The sequence below is a fragment of the Telopea speciosissima genome, chromosome 2, assembly GCF_018873765.1.
Source record: "Telopea speciosissima isolate NSW1024214 ecotype Mountain lineage chromosome 2, Tspe_v1, whole genome shotgun sequence".
Classification (NCBI taxonomy): Eukaryota; Viridiplantae; Streptophyta; class Magnoliopsida; order Proteales; family Proteaceae; genus Telopea; species Telopea speciosissima.
Window position 1 is genome coordinate 81,026,731 of NC_057917.1, and position 22,294 is coordinate 81,049,024.

At 38.1% G+C, this 22,294-nt stretch overlaps 1 protein-coding gene across 2 annotated transcripts in view; it reads left to right on the plus strand.

Moving 5' to 3' along the window:
- The window catches only part of LOC122652246 (protein FORGETTER 1), a 62,749-nt gene that overhangs the window by 4,587 nt on the left and 35,868 nt on the right, over positions 1-22,294 (plus strand). For both annotated transcript variants that reach the window (XM_043845932.1, XM_043845933.1), the window contains exons 2-20: positions 4,263-4,328; positions 4,491-4,664; positions 4,759-4,889; positions 5,028-5,104; positions 9,079-9,260; positions 9,425-9,502; positions 10,923-11,055; positions 11,305-11,365; positions 11,453-11,534; positions 13,583-13,711; positions 13,835-13,978; positions 14,092-14,188; positions 14,271-14,402; positions 15,644-15,714; positions 15,792-15,964; positions 17,222-17,315; positions 18,464-18,561; positions 20,274-20,409; positions 20,613-20,719. In XM_043845932.1, the coding sequence (XP_043701867.1) occupies positions 4,263-4,328; positions 4,491-4,664; positions 4,759-4,889; positions 5,028-5,104; positions 9,079-9,260; positions 9,425-9,502; positions 10,923-11,055; positions 11,305-11,365; positions 11,453-11,534; positions 13,583-13,711; positions 13,835-13,978; positions 14,092-14,188; positions 14,271-14,402; positions 15,644-15,714; positions 15,792-15,964; positions 17,222-17,315; positions 18,464-18,561; positions 20,274-20,409; positions 20,613-20,719 (2,165 nt within the window). The remainder of the gene's footprint in view (positions 1-4,262; positions 4,329-4,490; positions 4,665-4,758; positions 4,890-5,027; positions 5,105-9,078; positions 9,261-9,424; positions 9,503-10,922; positions 11,056-11,304; positions 11,366-11,452; positions 11,535-13,582; positions 13,712-13,834; positions 13,979-14,091; positions 14,189-14,270; positions 14,403-15,643; positions 15,715-15,791; positions 15,965-17,221; positions 17,316-18,463; positions 18,562-20,273; positions 20,410-20,612; positions 20,720-22,294) is intronic.

The window sequence follows — 22,294 nt, forward strand, 5'->3', positions numbered from 1 at the left end:
ACAATCAAAAGAAAGTTGCAACTTCTTAGCTTCGGTTACAACAAGATGCACCATTTTTTATATTGAAGTTGTTGTCTCCATTTTGGTTCCTCATAAGCTGATCCTCATTGGGTGAAAAGGGTGGGAGCAGGGTTTTAAGAATTGGGAATCGGCCGATTCCGATCCTGATTCCCACCGATTCACACTAAAAAACCCTAGAAATTCCCTGTTTTTGGATTGGAGGATTGATTCTAGGGTTCTTGAGCACTGATTCGGGCCTTCCATCCAGATCAGAACGACCGATTCCGTCCCGATTCCATGTTTTAAAACCTTGATGGGGGAGGGAGTACATATCATGCTAGGAAGGAAAGAAAGGAGCCAGTCTGCAAAAAGAAGGGTATATGCTTTGCAAGGGTGAAGCGGAATTTGATCCTGTCCTCTTGTCCTTGCAAACTAAGCAAGCTGGCAACTTCGGTTTTGTCTGATTGAAAATATGGAGTCATATTCATACCCTTTTAATTGGGCTAAATATGGTCTTATATTCTCTTTTTTTTTTATTTTATGGTAAGAGGTCTTATATTCTCTTGGTGAGAGTCATTTGGTGTCTATAATCACATTTGGGGCCAAAATTGGCATTTTATTCTTTTACTAGGGGTACTTTTGTTCTCTCGGTAGACTTCCCTTTTATGTTGCTTGCTTAATACGTTTTGTACTTTATTGTCCGATGGAGAGTTGACGTTTGGTGTCTCAGACTCTCTTGACTCGAGTGGACTCTTGTTGAACCACTTCTGGGAGACTCAGATTCTGAAAATTGCTGAATGGTTCAACGTCCTTTGGTCTCTCTTGGTTCTTGAGTGGACTCCTGTTGAAGCACTTTCCAAATCCTGCGAAGAACGAAGATGACTGGGAAGGGTAGAGTTACTGGAGCCATGGCAACTTCACTGGTTCACGTAGAACTGAAGGAACTCGGGGCCAGCAACGAGGTACGTTACATTTTGCTATACTTCCTCCTCTCTCTTCTCTTTTACTCTTTTTTTGGCCTTTTGGCTCCTCTTCTTTCTCCATGTAGCTGGGACTAGAAGGGCTTTTGTCCAACTGATCGGAAAAGGAAGGGACAGGCCAGGACATATGGTCCCTATTCTTCATTTTCCCCCTGAAATTTTCTTTGCTATAGTGCTTTACATTATCCTCTCCCCTTTATTCCTTTTCACCTCCTTCAAGAGCATTACCTTCTCCTTACGGTCTCTCTGTCCAAATGAGCTGAGCATATACCATTTCTTCCTCAAAGGCAAGCTTTGATCATTATTTACTAGTTACTACTATTTTTTCAACATTCAAGTTTCAAATGTTCTAGACTTTAGCCATATTACTAATACTGTAGTGCCACATGACTACTAATCTCAAATTATTTCTATTTTTCTACTATTTTTGCACACTTTTGGAAAAAAAAAGTATGCTTTCTTTGAATCTGGGTTGAAACTCGCCTTGTACATTTCACCTCAAGACTCAAGAGACTTGGAGTTGTTTGTGCTTTTACCTCTGACAACACTAAATTATTTTTGAGGGTGGGTGGATAGGCAAAGCAAAGAAAAGTTTTATTGATAAAATGGAATGGAAAAGATCTACATAAAAAAAGAACACGAGAAGGATGTACAACTATACAAGTCACATTTGCACAATTTACATCCTGAACCAGGAACTCGATTGAACTTTTATGCCACCTTGAAAATTCCCTTACTACTGAGTTTCACAATGAAACCTTCAACCTATAAGTTCTATAAGACCACAACCCATAAAAATCAATTTACCAATTATGCGGTTGATCTTTGTAAAAGATCAATTTACATGAGCAAGGTTTGAATGGTTTGTTCGCTTCTTTGGAGGATCCCCAAATAAGTTGGAATTGTTCAATGATTAACATGGTGAAGGTCTTGGTAGTAGTGCCTCTGGTTTAGAAGACATCCTCTAGAAGAGGAGTTGGAGTGCTTGGACATTCTCCAACAACTCGAATACATAACTTTCACCTGTGCTCGTGAATTATTCACCTTGAAATCAACCGGTGAAGGATGCTTCATCTAAGTCATCGTCAATCAATATATCCCAATTTCTTGTTCCATTTGTTGGCTGAGTCAAGATCCTATCCCACCTCTGCTTCATCTTCTGGAACCTGTTTCAGTTTTGCAATCTGTAACCATCCATTGACTTAAATGAGTTGATCTTATAACTATTGATCTCCTCTTCCCCCCCCCCCTTTTTAGATGCAATTGAAATGGAACGTGTACTAATCTTCTTCTACAAATTTTTTTTTTCTGGGTAATGGGAAACATAAGAGTTTCAGTGACTGAACAAATTGGAAGGGTTACATCATCGACTGCATAGATATCACACTTCCCTTATGTACAAGAGGAAATAAGGCTAAATGAGGATGTAACACAAACCCTAGGAAGAGAAGTTGCAGAAGAAGCAAGGGAATCAGCCAGAACATTTGCCTCTCTAGTCTCTCCAAACTTATGTAACAGTAAGCTCCAGACTGAGAGAAACTACTCTGATTCTGACTCCAAAGATGCAAAAGCTTCAAAGGATAGTTAGCCACTTTTTTAAATGGCATCCAGAGCAACTTGAGAAGATCTGTTAGAAAGAAGATTGATACACCCCCTAGGATTTTTTTTCCTCACTTCTCACCTTATTTTGCAACCTTCAGAATTGTCATCGTCTCCAAATAAAATAGATGAACCAAGAAATGTTAACTGAGCCACCTTACCAATTATTGTTTTACCGCCAAAATCTGTTTTTGAGACAATTAGTTCCCCCAAAATAGGTCTAATAGGCTTCCCGCCCCCCCCCCCTCCCAAAAAAAAAAAAAGTAAAAAGAGAGAGAGAGAGAGAGAGAGAGAGAGAGAGAGAGAGAGAGAGGGATCTAACGGGCTTTTGCTGCTTCTGTGAGAGGCATTTGAACCGTAGACCATCTTAAAAATGAAACTACCACCGACAGAAAAGATGCTCTTGTTGTCTTCTGCTACCAAGGTTATGAAAATCGGAATTAGGGATTGAATCAGCTGGAATCAGTCTCAGAAACTCTAGAATCAGCCCCTTAAATCTGAATTCTCAGAGATCTAGTAAGAAAAAACCCTAGAATCGGCCGGATTGGATCGTCCAGAATCGGGATTGGTCATGGCCTATTCCGATCCGAATCAGCTGATTCGATTGAGCTGGTTTTGATTTTTGAAACAGTGTCTGCTACCAAAAAGAAACATAATCGAGGTCAGAATTGCAGTTAGTTTTGCAGCTTTCTAGTGCAAAAGAATCAGTGAATGCCCTAAATCTGATGAACCTATCCCATGGAATATTCTGGTAATAGCCTCCCTCCACAAGTGAACCTTAGCATTCTTCTTCTGAACCAACTCCCATGCTGTACTGGTTTTTCACCTCCTATTGCATTACTTGTCCATACAATACGAACTGAATCCAAGTGACATAATCTGTTAGCAAGGAATGTTGGCTCTGACCTTTGTTAGATCTTGAGGGGATGAACAAATTGAGTTCCAAGAGTCTTCATTCATAATGGATTTGACAAGTATTAATTCTACTCAACAGGACTGGTTTTGTTTGATGGTAGCATGATACAAGCAAAGATCCTCTTGTTTTGGTAATTGGAAAGGTTTCTATTCTAGATGATTAGTGCCTTTTTTGTTGAAAGAATTTTTACTTCTTTTCATGATTATTAGTAATGGAATTTTGGGATTTGATATTTATTTATCGGAGAGGGTTCTCTGAGCCGATGGGCTGGGAGAGCCAGCCAATGGGGAGTGCAGAACATGGTTCGTCAATAGAGGGCGGAGAGGGGGAGAGAGTGTCAAAAGAGAGAGGTAGATATAGGAGTGCTGGCGTAGCCTACGCCACTTGCTGAGAGAGACTTTTTCCTTTCATTTTTTTTTTTTATAGAATAAGTGATGTTAATATTTCATTTTTGAATTGTATTAAGGACTTAATTTCATCTAAATTGTTAATATTCTCCTGGAATTTGACGATACTGATGCAATTTTGAAATTCTCGAAAGCGTATTGCTGCAGAGAGGTCCATAACATATAATAGTAAGTCTGGTGCTTTGGAGTTCCAAGAACTTTTTCGATCATTTGTTTATTTGTTTTTATGTAGTTTTTTTTTTTTTCATTGAAATTTTCATCCTCTTAAATCAATAGTTGAACAAATGGTTTTCTAATCCCTAAATCTTGCCTGTGTGGCCCTTTTAATTCTTTTGGCTCCTTACTTACGAACACTTTCAGGTAGCTATAGATGTGGAGCGAGAAGAAGATGAAGGTGGAATGGTTGGAGAGACATTTACTGACTATGTAAGTTTTTTGGCTCTTACATCTTCTATTTTAGGGCTGTAATGATTTTCCATTTTTTACATGCTTTTAATGGTCTCTCTTGGGTTCTCAGCTGAAGTTTAGTAGTGTGTAAGAACTTAATCTTTCATATTACCTGATTTTCATCGTGAATTTGTTCTTTAGCACCCTCCCAAACTATCCATTGGTCCTTCCCACCCAGATCCTATCGTGGAGACGTCTTCCTTGTCAGCGGTGCAGCCACCCGAGCCTACATACAATTTGATGATCAAGGATGATCTGTTGAGATCAAAGGCCTTATCTTGCTTGCAGATTGAGACAATAGTCTACGCTTGCCAGGTTTTTTTCCCTCCTTTATATCTTAACTTCCTGGTTAATGTCTGAGCTTATGGGCTCCCCCCAACTGATAGCATTGTTCCTCTTTGAATGACAGAGGCACCTCCAACACCTTGAGAATGGTGCTAGGGCTGGGTTCTTTATAGGCGATGGAGCTGGTGTAGGTAAAGGTCGAACAATTGCAGGATTGATATGGGAGAACTGGCACCATGGGAGGAGAAAGGCGTTGTAAGTCTCATTTGTAGATTTTTTATTTTAGAGCTTTACTTATTTTTGTTTGTCCTGCCGATATTTTAGAAGGCTTGATGTTTTGAAGTTTTATTCATCGCTTTTGAAGCCTTCTTGCTTTTGCAATGATCTTACCAGGTGGATTTCTGTTGGTTCGGATCTGAAGTTTGATGCGCGTAGAGACTTGGATGATGTTGGTGCCAATTGCGTTGAAGGTACAGATTTAAAATGTTATTCATCTGAGTAGGTAATCATGTCTAACTGTGAATGTGCTTAGCATGAAAAGTTATGGAGTGTGGTTCTAGTTTATTCAACTGGATTTGTGTTCTATTATTGGAAGACAGTATTGGACTAACTTATTGTGGCTCTGATACAGTCAAGTACTTTTCAATGTCAACTTTTGGCATCAGGCCTAGCCCTCCGTTATGATTTCTTACCATTAATAGATTTCATTTGAATTAGAATTCCGTCCAAGATTTGTCCATTTCTCATTAATGCTCCTGGGATATAGCTATGGGACCTGTCTTGGGCTCATTAGTCCTCTCGAATCAGGTTATCTCTCTCTCTCTCTCTCTCTCTTATAGATATTCGTGAACTCTCTCAAAAGATTAATGGGTGTCAGGCACTTAGTAGAAGAAGAAACATAAAAAAAAGATTCAGGCAGTACTTAAGGGAGATGAATTATTCGAGTCATACTTGATACAAGGCCTAAGCTATGCATGTCTTTCCTCACCACTTCTTATAAGGTCATTTTAGGTCTGCCCCTGGCTCTTTTAGTTCCTTTAATCTTAATCAAATCACTTGATGTAGATCATAAGTCCATATGTACCCACAGGAACAAGCCCCAAAACCAGCCCAGCAAGGTTGTGGGATTCGACTGCTGTGAGAAGCAGCCTGGACTGATGATGTGGCAAGTTTTTGTTGGTTTGATGGAGCATCACCTGAGGCAGTCCCAGCCCAGAGAGAAGCATGAAGAAGATAAGAGACCAAGACAAAAATTTTAAAAAGAAGAAGTTACAGTTTATGTGAACAGTAATTTGGGGGCAGATATAGACAAGCTGGTGGAGATTGAATGCAACTTTGAAGACTTCTAGGAGACTTTCTAATTTATCTAGTTTCTATTTTAGTGTCCTTCCTCTTGTTTTAGAAGGGTGAAATATAAAACCTTAGTAGTTTCTATTTTCAATAAGTTGCCATTGTGACTGGTTGCTAGGTTTAGTAATTTGACTAATTTCTATTTCCTACTTTCTATTCAGTTAGTTTCTATTTTAGGAAGTTTCTATTTTGTTCCTTCTATTTTGTAAGCTTGCCTAAGCTATTAATAGGCCTCCTATTGTAAGGAAGGATGAGAATTGAATAGTAGAATTTTGAGGTCATGCTTCTCATCGGTTATAGGAGAACATTCCCTGTTCCAGCTCGGAAAGCCCATCCTCTACCCCCTTTATCTTCTCCTTTCTTCTTATCCTTTATGTTCTCCATTCATATGTAATAGAAAAAACAACAATAAAAAAAAGAACAAAGTTTTAGTTATTTAATTTGTTCCTTATCGCATTGATTCTGGCTGCAATCGATCTCTTACCGGTTTCTACCTAGTTCGAGGTTGACTCTTGCGTTATCACTCCGTGCTGGGGCATCCAAAGGCCTCTGTTGAACATGGCCATGCTACCTCAAACGACTTTCTCGTAGCTTATTATGTATCGGAGCTACTCCCAAATCAGCTCTAATATGATCATTCCTTACTTCAGCCTTCCTAGTTTTGCTACTCATCCATCTCAACATCCTCATCTCCGCTACACTGAGTTTATCCATATGATGCGTCTTAACTGCCGAACATTTTGCACCATACATCATAGTTGGTCGTATGACTGTCCTATAAATTTTTTTTGAAAGTGTTAAAAGAATACGCCAATCACACAACACTCTGGACACACTTCTCCTGTTCTCAGCTTCATCCATCCTATTCTATTTCTCTGTGAAACATCATCTCCTTCTTTGTTTATGATTGAGCCCAAATACCTAAAATACTCACTTTGTGGAATCTTCCTCTTATCAAATTTCACCACCTCATTATCCGTCATAGTATAACCAATGTTACACTCCATATACTCCATCTTTGTTCTACTTATCTTTAAACCTTTTGATTCCAAGGTTGATCTTCATAACTCCAACTTGGCGTTAATCCTTGCTTTTGTCTCATCCACCAAAATAATATCATCAACAAAAAGCATACATGTTGGAACCGCTTCCTCTAAAAGGCAGATCTTGTAGGAAAGGGAGGAAACAATATGTATATCATACAAGAGCTCTAACACGGCGGACTATCCAAAGGGGGACACGGGTGGATAAATAATTTTTTAACACCTGCCCGCTCCCAGGGGGACTCGATACCGTGATCCCTGCTTGCTCTGATACCATGTTGGAACCGCTTCCTCTAAAAGGCCAACCTTGTAGGAAAGGGAGGAAACAATATGTATATCATACAAGAGCTCTAACATGGCGGACTATCCAAAGGGGGACACGGGTGGATAAATAATTTTTTAACAATACACCAAGAGATCTCATCTAGAATGTCTCTGGTTAAATCATCCATAATAAGCGCAAACAAACAAGGGCTTAAAGCTGATCTTTGATGTAACCCAATCGTAATTGGGAATTCACTACCTTGACCGTCCACAGTTTTTACATTTGTTAGCGCACCATCATACATATATTTAATTATGTCCTCATATTTACTTGAAACTCTTCTCTTCTCTAGTACTTGCCAGATTAACTCTTTATGGACTTTGTTATAAGTTTTTTCTAGGTTAATAAATATCAAATGGAGATCCTTCTTGCAATCTCTAAAATTTTCCATGAGTCTCCGAAGTAAATAACTTCTGTCGTGGATCTTCCTGGCGTAAAACCAAATTGGTTTTCCGTAATGGTAGTTTTTTGTCTCAGGTGGGTTTCAATAACCTTCTCCCATAATTTCATAGTATGACTCAATAGTTTTATGCCTCAATAGTTATTGCAGCTCTAAATATCACCTTTATGTTTGTAAATTGGAACCACGATGCTTTTCCTCGATTCATTTAGCATTTTCCTTGTGCTGATAATCTTATTAAACAACTGGGTTAGCCAAGGTAAACCACAGATGCCATTCCTATTGATGGAGGGAAATTAGTAGATGGGACTTTGTGCATCCAATAATGTACTGCCATAATGCCATGCTGATTTTGTATGGTTAGAAAGAAATGAAAACATCGCTAGGGAAAACCTAAAATGTAACAGATGTTGAATTGTTGATCTCGTATTTCACAACGTAATTTAACTATTTATGTTGTTCAATTAATATTCTTAAGCAATGTTGAATATACATACATATAGTAGTATAAATACATATACAGAACAAAATACACATGTATCTAAATTGTGCTTGGGCTGGGACAGACTGATCCTGATGCCTCTGCCCTAATCCAGTCCGGCAGACCTTGGATTGGATTATTAAGCTCTAGCCTGGTGCATGGGCTGTATATCATCCCAAGTTGCAGAGCTATGCTCCAAAGATTGATTGCAGGAATTCCTTCCTAACAATGAAACTTTAACCTTATCCAACATATCTTCAAGCGCTATCACTAATGCTCCCCACCCTCAACTCCCACCCCTCACTTTTTGGATATACAAGGTTTTGTAATGACATATAATCCCCTTATGGCTTCCTTAACTCCTCTTTTGCTTCCACAAGCCACAATATATCATTCCACTTGAAGCTTTTCTATTACAAACTGTGTGGTTCCCCACTTCCCCCCCCCCTTGTGGCCATCTAGCTCTATATTAATATATTATCATCTTCATTTCTCTATTTGTGACCATCTCCATTTCTTTTTCAGTCTCCCTTATTTTTTCTCACATCTTTCCAGTACATTTGTTTCACCTTCTCTTAACAGTCTATTGCTTATTTTGTTCCTAATTCTTCTCTCGTACCCCTTTAAAAAAATAATTTACAGTATTATTGTTCAAAATAATGGTATATAGAATGAAGGTGGGATACTTTTAATGCAAGGGCTCCTAGCTAACATTCTTGTGTGTAGGTTTCCACTTTTCTAGTGATCTCATGCTTTATGTGCTTCTTATGCATGGTATGGTGCTATTGGTTTGTTTATTGCATGGTGGCTGTTTCTTGTTATTTATATATCTTTGTCCCATGCAGTGCATGCTTTGAATAAGCTCCCTTACTCTAAGCTTGATTCAAAGTCTGTTGGTGTGAGGGAAGGGGTCATTTTCTCGACGTATAGCAGCCTTATAGCATCATCTGAGAAAGGTCGTTCCCGTTTACAGCAGCTTGTGCAGTGGTGTGGGTCTGAATATGATGGTCTTCTGGTGTTTGATGAGGTACTGGATGCATCATGCATGTTAAGATTTGGTTGGTTATGATTTGTTGACTGTCAGTTACTGTTTTCCTCCTGATGCTTTGTTAAAATCTGTATAATCTGTATATTGAAGTTCAATTTCGATCTTTCTATGCTAATATTTTAGGTTCAATGCCTATATTCCAGTGCCATAAAGCCAAAAATCTAATACCTGAAGCTGGTGGGCAAGCAACTCGAACAGGTGAAGCAGTTCTTGAAATCCAGGTTGGTGCTTCGGACTGGAGCCCGTGTTATGCACATCATATCATCATCTATCTTGTGTTGACGTGTTGTATCGTTCCCGTTTCACATATCTTGGAAAATTTTTTAGGAGTGTACAATTTTGAAACATTAGAAACATTACTCCTTAGCAACATATTTTTTAGGCTGCACTAGTATTGTACCAGTTTGATGCAAGATTGCTTAAATCTGAATTATATTGAAGGAGCCAATCAAACCTTATTTGGTGTGTGTGGATGCTTTTTAAAATCGTTCTGAATGGAAATAAATTTTTAAACACTGAAACAAAAGACTATTTTGCCTTTTTTTTGGTTTTTAGCAATGTTTGTCATATTAAGATTTATGGAATTTTAGATTTTCGGAAAACCTCAGCATTTGAAAGTTGAAAATTTCACCTACAGTCGAAAATTTAGTTTTTGTTCTTGAACCTAGGAGGTTGACTTTTTTATCCTGTTGGAATTTGATTTTTTAATTATTTTTATTGGATTCAAATAGGGTGTGTTTGTTTAATTATGAATAATATCTTAAGTAAATGAAATAACAAATGTAAAAACATTTACTCAAAAAGCAAGGCCAAAAACCACTTTATGGCCTCAAAATCAAGGTTTCGAGTTGGTCTGGAAAAATACCACGAAACCTTCCATATCTCGGTTTCAGGGCTGATCGAAATTTCAAACTTTGTACGATACAGTTGCTTGTTTAGAAATTTATTTTGATAAGACGGTAAAACACCAGCAAACAAAGTTATTAAGGTCAGAGGCCCATGCAAGGTTCCAACTTCCAAGGCATCTAAGTGGTTGAAGCACAAGGCACAAGGTTAGGTGCATTCCTAATGAAGTAAGGTACAATTTGTAGAAAGTATGTAAGCAATATTAAATAACTTAGAAATAATGAAAAATAACCATTAAATCGGGAAAACAATGTAAAATAGTCTGACCCATCATGTATTTGCTATGGTTTGCAATTATCTTACATTATTTGGTGCCTTGCCTGTTATCCTTCATATGCAAAGAATCTAGGGATTAGTGTTATTGGTTCCCCCCCCCCCCCTCAGAATTACACCTTTTTCTTTTTAAGAATTTTGTGTCTTCTTGGTGAGTTGATTATATTTGGAGGACGAGTTAAAGGCTTGCTTGGCATTTTGTATCATGGCATGCCAAATTTACAAGTTCTCTCTCTCTCTCTCTCACACACACACACACACACACAAACAAACCTTTGTTTCGAGAGGCTTTGACATATGCTTTGGTATATTATATACCATTGTGATGTCGTAGTGCAACCTTTATTTCTAGATGCTTTGACATACACTTTGGTATATTATCTATCATTGTGATGTCGTAGTGGTGTGGCCTAGGTTCAGTGAACTTAATTTGATGGATAATTTCTAATTCTATCATAACAGGCCCGACTTCCTGAATCTCGAGTTGTTTATTGCTCAGCTACTGGTGCATCAGAACCACGCAATATGGGTTATATGGCCCGACTTGGACTTTGGGGTTCTGGAACTTCTTTCGTTGCTTTCCGTGATTTTCTAGGTTTGTGTACATTACCTGACGCTTGCCTTTTTCTGATATTGATTGAGATTTATGGTGCATCAGAACCACACAATATGCTCTATGTGTTTCTTTCCTTTCCACAGCTAATCTTAGTTGTAGCTATGTCATGTTTTGCCTGGTCTTCGTCTTCGCTTGATCATTCTACTCAACCATAATGATTGATTGTTCTTCTTGTTTCTTCGAACTCTACCAAAACAAAGATTGTGATTCATTCATAATTATCTGCAGGTGCTCTTGATAAAGGAGGTGTAGGAGCACTAGAACTTGTGGCTATGGACATGAAGGCGAGGTTAGAAGGTTTAGGATCTTCTTCTCATGCAATGATCTTGATTGAAAACTTATGCAAATCTACTAACTTATTTCGTGTACCTTTCAGGGGTATGTATGTTTGTCGTACACTTAGCTACAAAGGGGCTGAGTTTGAAGTTGTTGAAGCCCCATTAGAAGCAGAAATGATGGTATGTGGCTTTGAAATCTGCAGTGTGAGCATGAAATTTAATATATATATATTTTTTTTTTGGGGTATTTTGCACTGGCCTGTGGGTACCTCATGTTTGAGGGAATTGTGACTTCCATCCTTCTTTTTGCGAATTTTTAGCTTTGATACCTTAAGGGATTATTTTACCAAAATACCCTCTCAAAGATATACTCCCACATGGATATTTGAAAATCTCTCTCTCTCATATGGCGATAGAACAAAACTAGGAAAACAAATGGCCATAAACCATGTGTATGACCATTCACCGTTTTTTTTTTTTTATTATTATAATTCATAAGCCAAACTGCGTTACAGATTCGCAATCTACTATTGATACTGAGTGAAGCAATTCCCAAACAAAGATGACCAGCAACACCATGGAAGATTTCATGAACCAAAATGCACCAACCCTTTACCCATCATTTTTTTTTTCCATTTTTTAGAGTTCCATTATCATTAGCAGCAATGTCTCAGCCTACTGTTTCCATTTCTTCTCTGGTAACATGTTCTATTTGTGGTGTTTTTTAGTCTTCCAAGCCACACGACATAGGTATGTTCAAAAAGTTGGTGTGGCGGAAGTTAAAGAAGCTTTAAGAAAGATGAAAGTAGGCAAGACCCCAGGACCTGATTAGACCCCAATGGAAGTGTGGAAGGCCCTAGGAGTTTGTGGGGGGTATTTTGGTTAACCAAGTTGTTTAATAAGATTATGATCACAAGGAAAATGCCAGATGAATGGAGGAGAAGCATTGTAGTTCCGATCTACAAAAATAATGGTGATATTCAGAGCTGCAATAACTATAGAAGCATAAAACTAACGAGGCATACTATGAAACTTTGGGAGAAGGTTATTGAAGCCCATTTGAGAAGGGAGACTCATATCTCGAAAAATTAATATGGTTTTATGCCAGGTAGATCCACGACAAAAGCTTTCTACTTATTGAGGAGGCTCATGGAAAGATGTAGAGCTAGCAAGAAAGACCTCCATATGATCTTTATTGACTTGGAGAAAGCATATGACAAAGTGGCTAGAGATTTAATCCGGGATGTTCTTGCTAAGAGAGGGGTGTTGAGTAATTACATAGATGTAATTAAAGATATGTATGAGGGTGTAGTGACTAGTGTGAGATCTGTGGGAGGCCAGGGCAAGGAAGGTGACATATATGATGATGTTTCACAAAGAATTAAAGTGGGATGGATGAAGTGGAGAAGCACGACTGGAGTTTTGTGTGATCGATGTATTCCTTTAAAGCTTAAGGGAAAGTTTTATAGGACTGTTGTTCGACAGGCTATGATGTATGGGGCGGAATGCTGGGCACTTGGGCAGTTAAGAAATGTCGTATAGAGAAGCTACGTGTAGCAGAGATGAGGATGTTAAGATAGATGTGCGGAAAAACCAAGAAGGATAAAGTAAGGAATGAACATATAAGAACTGATTTGGGAGTTCCCCTATCAATGACAAGCTTCGAGAATGTTGTTTGAGGTGGTATGATCATGTTCAACACTTCAACGGCGTCCTGAGGATACCCCAATACGGAGGAGTGATCAAATTTTGATAGGAGCGAAAAGAGGTAGGGCAGGCCGACCATAGGAGAGGTTGTGAGGAATGACATGCGTAGTCTGGGTCTTGTAACAAGTATGACCTCACATAGAGCCTATTGGAGGGCAAGGATCCATGTTGTGGACCCCACCCATCTAGCTGAGATTTTCCCGACTTACTGGGCTGTGCCTCTTTCCTCTTACTCTCATTTTTCAGTTTCCATCCTCATCTCTGCAACACATCCTCATCCTCATTTTTTTTTATCTATTCATATGATTTAGCAAAATCTTGTTTGTTGCATAGATATATTCAGTGATTGTTAGACCCGAATATGACATTAATAAAAACGAAGCTCTCTTAATTTAGTTGTTTGATCCCAAAATATTTTTGTGCTGTATTTTTTATAACTTAGACCATTTTCTTTTTCTTTACTTTCTAAAATAACCCACTTTCTCTCCATTTTGTTCTGATACAACATTACCATTGCTCAGGACATGTACAGAAAGGCAGCAGAATTTTGGGCAGAACTGCGGGTAGAATTATTGTCAGCTAGTGCAGTTCTCTCTGATGACAAGCCTAACAGTAGTCAATTGTGGCGATTATACTGGGCCAGTCATCAGGTATAAATTTGATTAGTTCATATTAGTTTTCATAATTTTTTTTTAAACTTTTCACATAAGCAGTTCCTTTTTCATGCTTTTACTTTATTCTGTTTCTTGTTACTTCTGTTTGTGCTATGGTAGCGTTTCTTTAGGCACATGTGCATGTCAGCCAAGGTGCCTGCTGCTGTAAAGCTGGCTACGCAAGCATTGGTGGAAAATAAATGTGTGGTAATTGGACTTCAAAGTACTGGAGAAGCACGGACTGAAGAAGCTGTGACAAAATATGTATGTATCTCTTATTCTGGCTTTTCTGGACATTGTTCTACTTCATGTTTACATATTGATTGTATTGTTTGGTAACCTCATATTACCCACTCTTCCAATTTGATGTGAAACAGGGTCTTGAACTTGATGATTTTGTCTCTGGTCCTCGGGAATTGTTGCTAAAATTTGTTGAAGAAAACTACCCCTTGCCTCCAAAACCTGAGTCACCTGGTATTTATTGTTTGTACGTTGGATTAGTTGTACATTAGATTCCTCCCTGCTGGATTTAATATTCTATCTAATCTTTGTATAGGAGAGGAAAGTGTTAAGGAGCTTCAACGAAAAAGGCATTCAGCAACTCCGGGTGTTTCATTTAAGGGAAGAGTAAGAAAAGTTGCAAAAATGAAAGCTCCAAGTGATGTTGAAAGTGACGAAGAATCTGAAAGTGAGTTTTTTGTAACTGGATTGTGAATTTTGTTAGATGTGTGTTTCTTGGATATTATATGTCTGTTCATAAAGCAAAATTCTTAGTTCCTGTGCCAATTGTGTTTGCTAGCACCTACTTATGTCACTTTTTAACTGTTTCTCTTAATGCACTTTACCACTTATAATATTTTTTTTTTTGGGCACAAGTGTTCCGAGGGTTCATCTTACCCAAAATTGAGATTTTGGTTGCAATGTTGTTTCTTATTTGGTTTGTATTTATTCCTTCTTTTCTTAATAAAATTGTTATTTATAAAATAAAACAACAAAAAAGTAATTGGACATGTGAAGAAGAATCAAAGATCTTATCAGGCCCATTTGGGACTTGGCTGTGCAGCTGGATATTTGTTTCTAGTGAATGCCAAGTAGTGCCAATTGAAACGCAGATGAATTGGCGAGCCAAGGCGTCGTGATATCTAGACTTTATTTGGGGACGGTATTTCTTGTGAGTGTGATTTAAATTGTAATGGGTTGGCTGTGTTAGCATTGATCCACTGGGGAAGAATTCTCTCTCTATGTATTATCGTGTGCCCCTATGTACTACATCCTTTTCATGAATAGAAGCGTACCCAGTGCATGAGTCTCCCACCACTGCGGGGTCTGGGGAGGGTCATAATGTACGCAGTCTTACTCCTGCTTTTCAGAGAGGCTGTGTCCAGACTCAAACCTGTGACCACTTGGTCACAATGGAGCAACTTTACCGTTGCACCAAGGCCCGCCCTCAGCACATCCTTTTCATGAATAAACTTGTTAATTATCAAAAAAGAAAAAAAGTTCGCATTAGAAGAGTAAAACCCAAACCAGCAGTGCAGAAACTAGAGAAGAAGTCGGTTTTATCCCCCCCCCCCCCCCTCAAAAAAAAAAAAAAAATCAAAGTAGGAAATGCAAAAGAGAAAAAGAAAATGTCAAACAATTTCCTTAAATATTTCTAATAATCCTCAATAAATGTTAATGAAAGCTTAAGATTACCCCTTTATTCATTGGTCAAGAGTACATTATCATAGAAAAAAAAGAAATAACTGAGGAATAGTTCTTATAGCACTGTTGGTATGCCCTCAATGCTCTTACGCATGGTTGCATTGATCGTTTCTCCTTCTGTTAATTCATGCTTCAAAATTTAATGCTTTGTGTACATCAAGTCCTCTTACATTGCTATCATGGAAATAGCTTATTCTATTACTGAGCCATTTTTGCACATTGCAGCCGAGTCTGACCATGAATCTACAGAGTCTGATGATGAGTTTCAGATTTGTGAAATCTGCAATACTGAAGAGGTAGCTTGTTTTGACACACAAAAAGTGCTTTGCATGCTTAGTCGCTAATTCTTTGAATACATGATGGTGTAATTTAGGAAAGGAAGAAATTGCTCCGGTGTTCCTGTTGTGGCCAGCTAGTCCATCCAGAATGTTTAGTGCCACCTCTGCTTGATTTAGTTCCTGATGATTGGTCATGCCATTCATGCAAGGAAAAGACAGATGAGTATCTCCAAGCAAGGCATGCCTACATGGCTGAAGTTCTGAAGAGGTTCTTATCATTCTTCAGTTTGATACTCTTATTTTCTTTGTTCTCTATTTTTTTGGAGGCTGATAAGTAAGGGTTGGTGAGGTATGTAAGTTCACAACTTGCCATTTTACAAGCAATTAATAGACATTCGGGGGGTCCATGTTATAAAGGGCTCTTCATCCGTCTCATCGTTCAAGTTTCTACAGAAAAATAAGCATTCTATATAGGTTAAGTGTGTCTCAAAAGTTGTAGAAAAATAAGCATTCTAGTGAACGTTATCATTTCCTCTTTTTCTTGGGTGTAATGTAATTTCTTTTCGGAAACAGCCAATGATTCAATGGGTCAGATGTATGAACTATTGCGAATGGGTGTAACTGTGTAAGCCTCGCTGCTCGGAAACACCCAGTGCTGACCACACTAGGTATCTGGTTCAATGCTTTAGGTATTTGCACCCTGGCTTTCAACCTAAATGGTTTCAAGTTCTTGTTGGTTGTAAAAACCTTTTTCCACCCGTGTTTTCAAGTGTCATTGTTGGATCAGTGGGATTGCTTGAAATGGATAATATTGAATTGGACTAATACAATCTATATATTTGTAGTGGATCAGCTTAGACACTAGTTACACAACCACTGTGGCATTTGCTCACTGGATCATCCTTAGCGATTTGGGTCAGATGTGCTGAAACGCATAAGAGCTCTTGTGTCTTTCCTCACCACAAGTCGTTTTTGGCTTTTCCTTTGTTCTTTTAACACCATCAAACGGCACCAGTCTACATTCTTGGTGCAATCATTGCTCTTAATTGCACACGGATGGAGTTCATCTCCACCTCTTCACCCAATCTTGGTGCTACTCCTAAGTTCTTTAAATGCAGCTATTTCTGATTCTTTTCTACTACTCATACTCATGCGTCTTTCTGCTGCATGAATGAAATCTATGCTGGAATTAAGCATTTATTTGATTACAAAACTGTGCCCTACTATAAGCAATAAATAAATAAACGAGTTTAGTTTTCCATCTTATGATGCAGTTGGTATACCTGTAGCTTGAAAAGACGGTTGCATCAGTTGCAGTCTGGTTTATCTTAGAGCTTTGTGGTTCTTAAAGTGTCGCTTCATATTTCTAACTTGCTATCAGCCCTCCCCTCTTCAACCAAAATTTTTTTAATCATGTAAATCGAAGCTCACTAGCAAGCATTGTTCAATTTAGGAATCCATGCTGTTTTCTTTGGTGGTTAATTTGCTAAGAAAAGGTTTCACTGTTCTGTATGTATGGTACTAGGTATGAAGCAGCTGTAGAGCGCAAATCTAGAATTTTGGAGATAATTCGTTCGTTGGGTCTTCCAAACAACCCTTTGGATGATATTATTGATCAGGTACGAATGACTTGACTAGTTGACTTGCAGTTTTAAATTATCTGTCTCTCTGGTTTATTTTAACAATTTAACCAAGTGAAGCTTTGGAAGCTGTAGTAACTGTTCCATCCTAAATTCCTAGTACCTTTTGCTCATGAAGTAATGCGATGCTCTCTTTTAATTGGTTGACATTTCATTCTCTTGTGAATGACTTCTTTACTGCCCCTGATTATTTTGTGATGTGAAATATATGAAAGTACACAATCTCCCTACTCAAGATTTTCACTATATGATATGATGTGAATTCTCATGGAATGAAATGTTACTTCATTAGAACTGAAATTGGAACATGTATGCTTCTAGTTTCAGCTTTTTGGATATATAGCTCATTTCTTCACATAGTCTTTATTTATTTTTGGGCTTAAGGTTTATTGTTTGGTTGGTGACTGAAGGATAGAGAAGAGAACAGATATAATTGGAGGCGAGAAAGGATATGCCACCCAACCATTACTGATAAACTAACACCACCCAAAGAACTAGCCAACAACATTGGGAAACAGAATCCCCATCCACAAACACCAAAAAGAGACTCCCCCAGTCACTCCATCAATGAAGGAAAAAGAAAGATAAAGGAAGTGAAAATGCTGTTTGATAATTCTTTCTTCAATTCTTTGTTCTCATAGTTGGAGTTGACCATCCCTCCTGCTGCAGAGAACTGGATCCTGAACCACGTCTGCTGCAGCTGAGGGGATATTGTGGAATAAGGTATTTCAACAAGTATTGCAAAGAATTGTAGGTAAATATTAGAAAAAGGGAAAAATACATAACCTATACGTTAAGCAGTTCCCTGCAAAGTATGGATCTCAGATTGTCCTTTGTGGCAGTAGATTTATTCAAAAGTTTGATTATGCTGACTCTGTTGTTTTCATGTTTTTCTTGGAAGATGGTGGTTCTAAATACTATATTTGGACAGATCTAAATGACCCCTTAATGTCAGTCTTTTACTAGGGCTGTAACACTGAACAATTTAATTTTATTTGTTGTTTTTTATTAGAGCTGCTCATTTATTCATCTGGTCATCCTATGCATATAATCTTTTTGCAGTTCTTTGTGTAATGGTGTATTCTAACTTACTAGTTAACCAACTTGTTAGTTTAATGTCTGTGCAGCTTGGGGGCCCTGACAATGTTGCAGAAATGACAGGGAGGCGGGGCATGCTTGTCAGGGCATCTGGTGGTAAAGGTGTTATTTATCAGGCACGGAACACGTGAGTTTGGACTCCCTTATTTGTTTGTGCTAGCATTTCTCTTTATCTTGCACTATTTGAACAGTGTTCAAATGCCAAAGCTTGAGTTTTTTCTCAAAATATGTAACAGTTGCCTAAAAGGCAAGGCAGAAACTCTGATGTGTGGAGCTTGATCCTCACAAGTGTATCTCTTCTGGTAGTTACATAGAGAGAAATCAAGCATGGAGGAAAGTATGTTATAGTGGTGGAATTAAATAGTTTAAGAGGAAAGACATGTTTACCAAATTATTCTTTTTATCATATGAAAAACATTTTACATTATCTTGGACAGGATATATGCTAGTGATGTGCTTTAAAAATAGAAGGGAGAAGATTCTGATTTGATTGCTGATAGGTGCAAATCTGATAGAATAGTTTTAGATCTAGTGACAGACAATGTTCGAAAACTTGTTTCATTTCGCCCTTTCGGTCAGACTGAGATGAGTGAAATACCGCAATTTTGTGGAAATACTGTATTTTTTCCCATGAGTTTCGCTTGGCCATTTCCGGTTGGGGGGGGGGGGGGGTTGCCTCCTGTTTTGTCTCGGACATGTTGAAATAAGTGAAATTTCAGCAAAATTTTGAACTATGGTAACTGAGTAGTCGAAGGGAAGAAGAAGAATCAGAAAATTCAGAAATGTGGGGGGAAAGATTTTACAATGTCCAGGATTGAGCTGAAAGGCTAGGGACTCTGACAGACACGGGCGTGGAGTGGCATTGCGGGTGGTGGAAGGATGATAGTCCTATTTCAAATTCTCCGGGTTATAACTATGTTCGGCTGATGGGCCTAACCCATACTTCCTTTTATCTTCCTTCTTATATTCAGAGGCAGTTCAGACTTATTCAGGATGTTCCACCAGTGGTTGAGGCCTACAAGATAGGACCTCCTGAGGCTTTGAATCCCGAGTTGGTGGGGTACATAGCTGAGCATTGGTATTGGAATTTTCATTACGTCGACAGAGAGAGAATATCGGAGGCAACAGCCTCACACTGGTTTAAGTAAAGAAATAAAATAAAACAGAAAAGAAGACTCCCATGTATGAGCAACAATAGGAGTGGCATTGATTGACTTGAGTACCTAAAAATTAACCCAAATTGATAAGATAAATCTTTTCTGATCACAGACTAAAAAATAGGAGTGCTAGACTGACTCATAAACTGTACCTGTGATTGGACTATTGGAGTATCTTAACTCACCCAAACCCTTTAATAATAAATAAAAGATAAACCCAACTGAAATGGAAGATTTAGACCATGTTTGGGTGTCCAAAGATACCAAATAACTGAACACTAAATTCAAATCAGATCTGGAATTTATATTATTTTATTCAAGTCTTTACAAGTAATATTGTAATAATAAAATTGAAAGAAATAAGCTACTAAACTATCCCACGATTTGAAATCCGAGCTGGCTAGATTCAATGAAACCGGACATAGGTGATAACCCAATTGGTCAGATCAGATTTGAATCAGACCAACCCAACTTGAATCATACCAACCATGGTCCCGCGTTAGTTTAACCCCCTAAATTTTGTAAGCTATGATCCTTGTGCATGCCCCGCCCCCAAGGGTTTATAGCCTTGATGAGTTTTCCATGGCACCCTGTAGCTGAGGCTTAAGCATAGCCATGGAGGCACCACAGAACATAAAAAACACTGGTTTGAAATGCAATCTTTTTTTTTTCCCTCTTCCAGAAAGGATGTCACCATGGAAATGGTCAATATGCATGAGAAGCAACTCTTCATGGATGGTAAAAAGTTTGTTGCAATAATTTCTGAAGCTGGTTCAGCTGGTGTTTCTTTACAAGCAGATAGAAGGGCTATGAATCAGGTATGTCGTTTTTGCAATTTCTCATTTTTATGGTGACTATTTTTAACTATCTATAGGGATGCTTTTGTTTAGTGTTTTTCTTAGTGCTTTAAAGGAACAGAATGCTATACATTCAAATCACCTCCTGGAAAAGAGGTCTTGTTAGACCATTTGCTTTGAGTTGCATTTAGAAGATCTGAATACTTTTCAACTTTTCATGCCAGAGGAGGAGAGTCCATCTTACTTTGGAACTTCCTTGGAGTGCCGATCGAGCTATTCAGCAGTTTGGAAGAACCCATCGGTCAAATCAAGCTTCTGCACCTGAGTATAGGTATGATCATCATGAATTTTTCCAAAATTTTTATAACTTGTCAAAATTGTATATAGCAGTCTTGTTTATTTATTTTTTATTTGGTACTTACTGTAGTAGTTTTCTACGGTTGAGTATATGAAACTGGTAAGTCAGGTAATAGAATATTGTTTTTCCTTGAAGAAGTATCCTTTAGACTTCCGGTGTTTGCTCTGTCACCCACAACTCATTCTTGGATCTTGATACATGAGATAAAATGCACGCAGATGAGGCAGAGGCGTGAAACTATGTTGGCATAAGTTAGCCGCCAAGTACCTTTCTTGATGTCTCTGTTGTTTTAGATTTGCCATAAGAATTTTCCTCCATTACTCAATTATGGAAATCTTATGGTCATCTGTAGTTCTGTGAGATTAAAAGCCTCCAACTAATTAGTGTTTCTGATTCTAACTGAAACTCAGTAAATAAAATACGATTCACCTGAATCCTATTTGCATCACTAAGGAAGCTGTTAGCAGTTACAAACTGAGCCATACTACCAAGTGGCTTGCAAACTTTGATTGGGTTGTATCCACTCGTAACTGTAGATCAAAGACTCCCAATATGATGAGTATACTGCTCTGTGCATGTCGATTGTCGACACATTTACACCTTTAATTTCTTAGAAACCATTATCAGCCTGCTTTTTAAATTAACAAAGTTTAATAGTCAGATATCATTCAATCAAATATAAAAAAACGTTTCTGGGAAATGACCCAAGGTTGAGCCAGTTAGCTGAAGAAGATTACTATTTTGTAGGAAACAGAGAAAGCATGAAAGTGTGGTGTATTGAATATCATCTATCTGGCTTATGGTGAAGCATGTAGTAAAAATGTAAAACATAGTTGTCAACATGTTGTCAACGCCCTGCATAAGCATCACCTAGGCACCAGCTAGGCATCTAGCCTCTTTCTCCAAGGCAACAACATGTCTTGTTGACACTTCACGATTTTACGTTGATTTTTGTTTATTGTTTTGTTTGTTAATGAATATCCTTATATTATATTCCATGCTTTGTTTATTATATGTTGGGTTTCTCATATTAGGTCATTATTAGCATAATTATATTATATTGCATTGAGGAGATCATCCTTGGAATCAAAAGGTTTTAAGATAAGTAGAGTGAAGACGGAGTATATGGTGTGTAACTCGTTACACTAGGACGGATAATGCGATGGTGAAAATTGATGAGAGGGAGATCCCGCAAAGTGATTATTTTAGGTATCTGTGCTCAATTATAAATAAAGAAGGTGATATAGAGGATGGTGTTTCACAAATAATTAAAATAGATGGATGAAGTGGAGAGGTGCGTCCGGAGTGTTGTTTGATTAACGTATTCCTTTAATGCTTAAAGGAAAATTCTATAGGGCAGTCATACGACCTGCTATGATGTATGGTGTGGAATGTTGGGCAGTTAAGAAGCGTCTTATAGATAAACTGTGTAGTGGAGATGAGGATGTTTAGCAAAACTAGGAAGGATAAAGTAAGGAATTACCATTTTAGAGCTGGTTTTGGAGTAGCCCCGATACATGATGAGCTACAAAAGTCATTTGAGGGGGA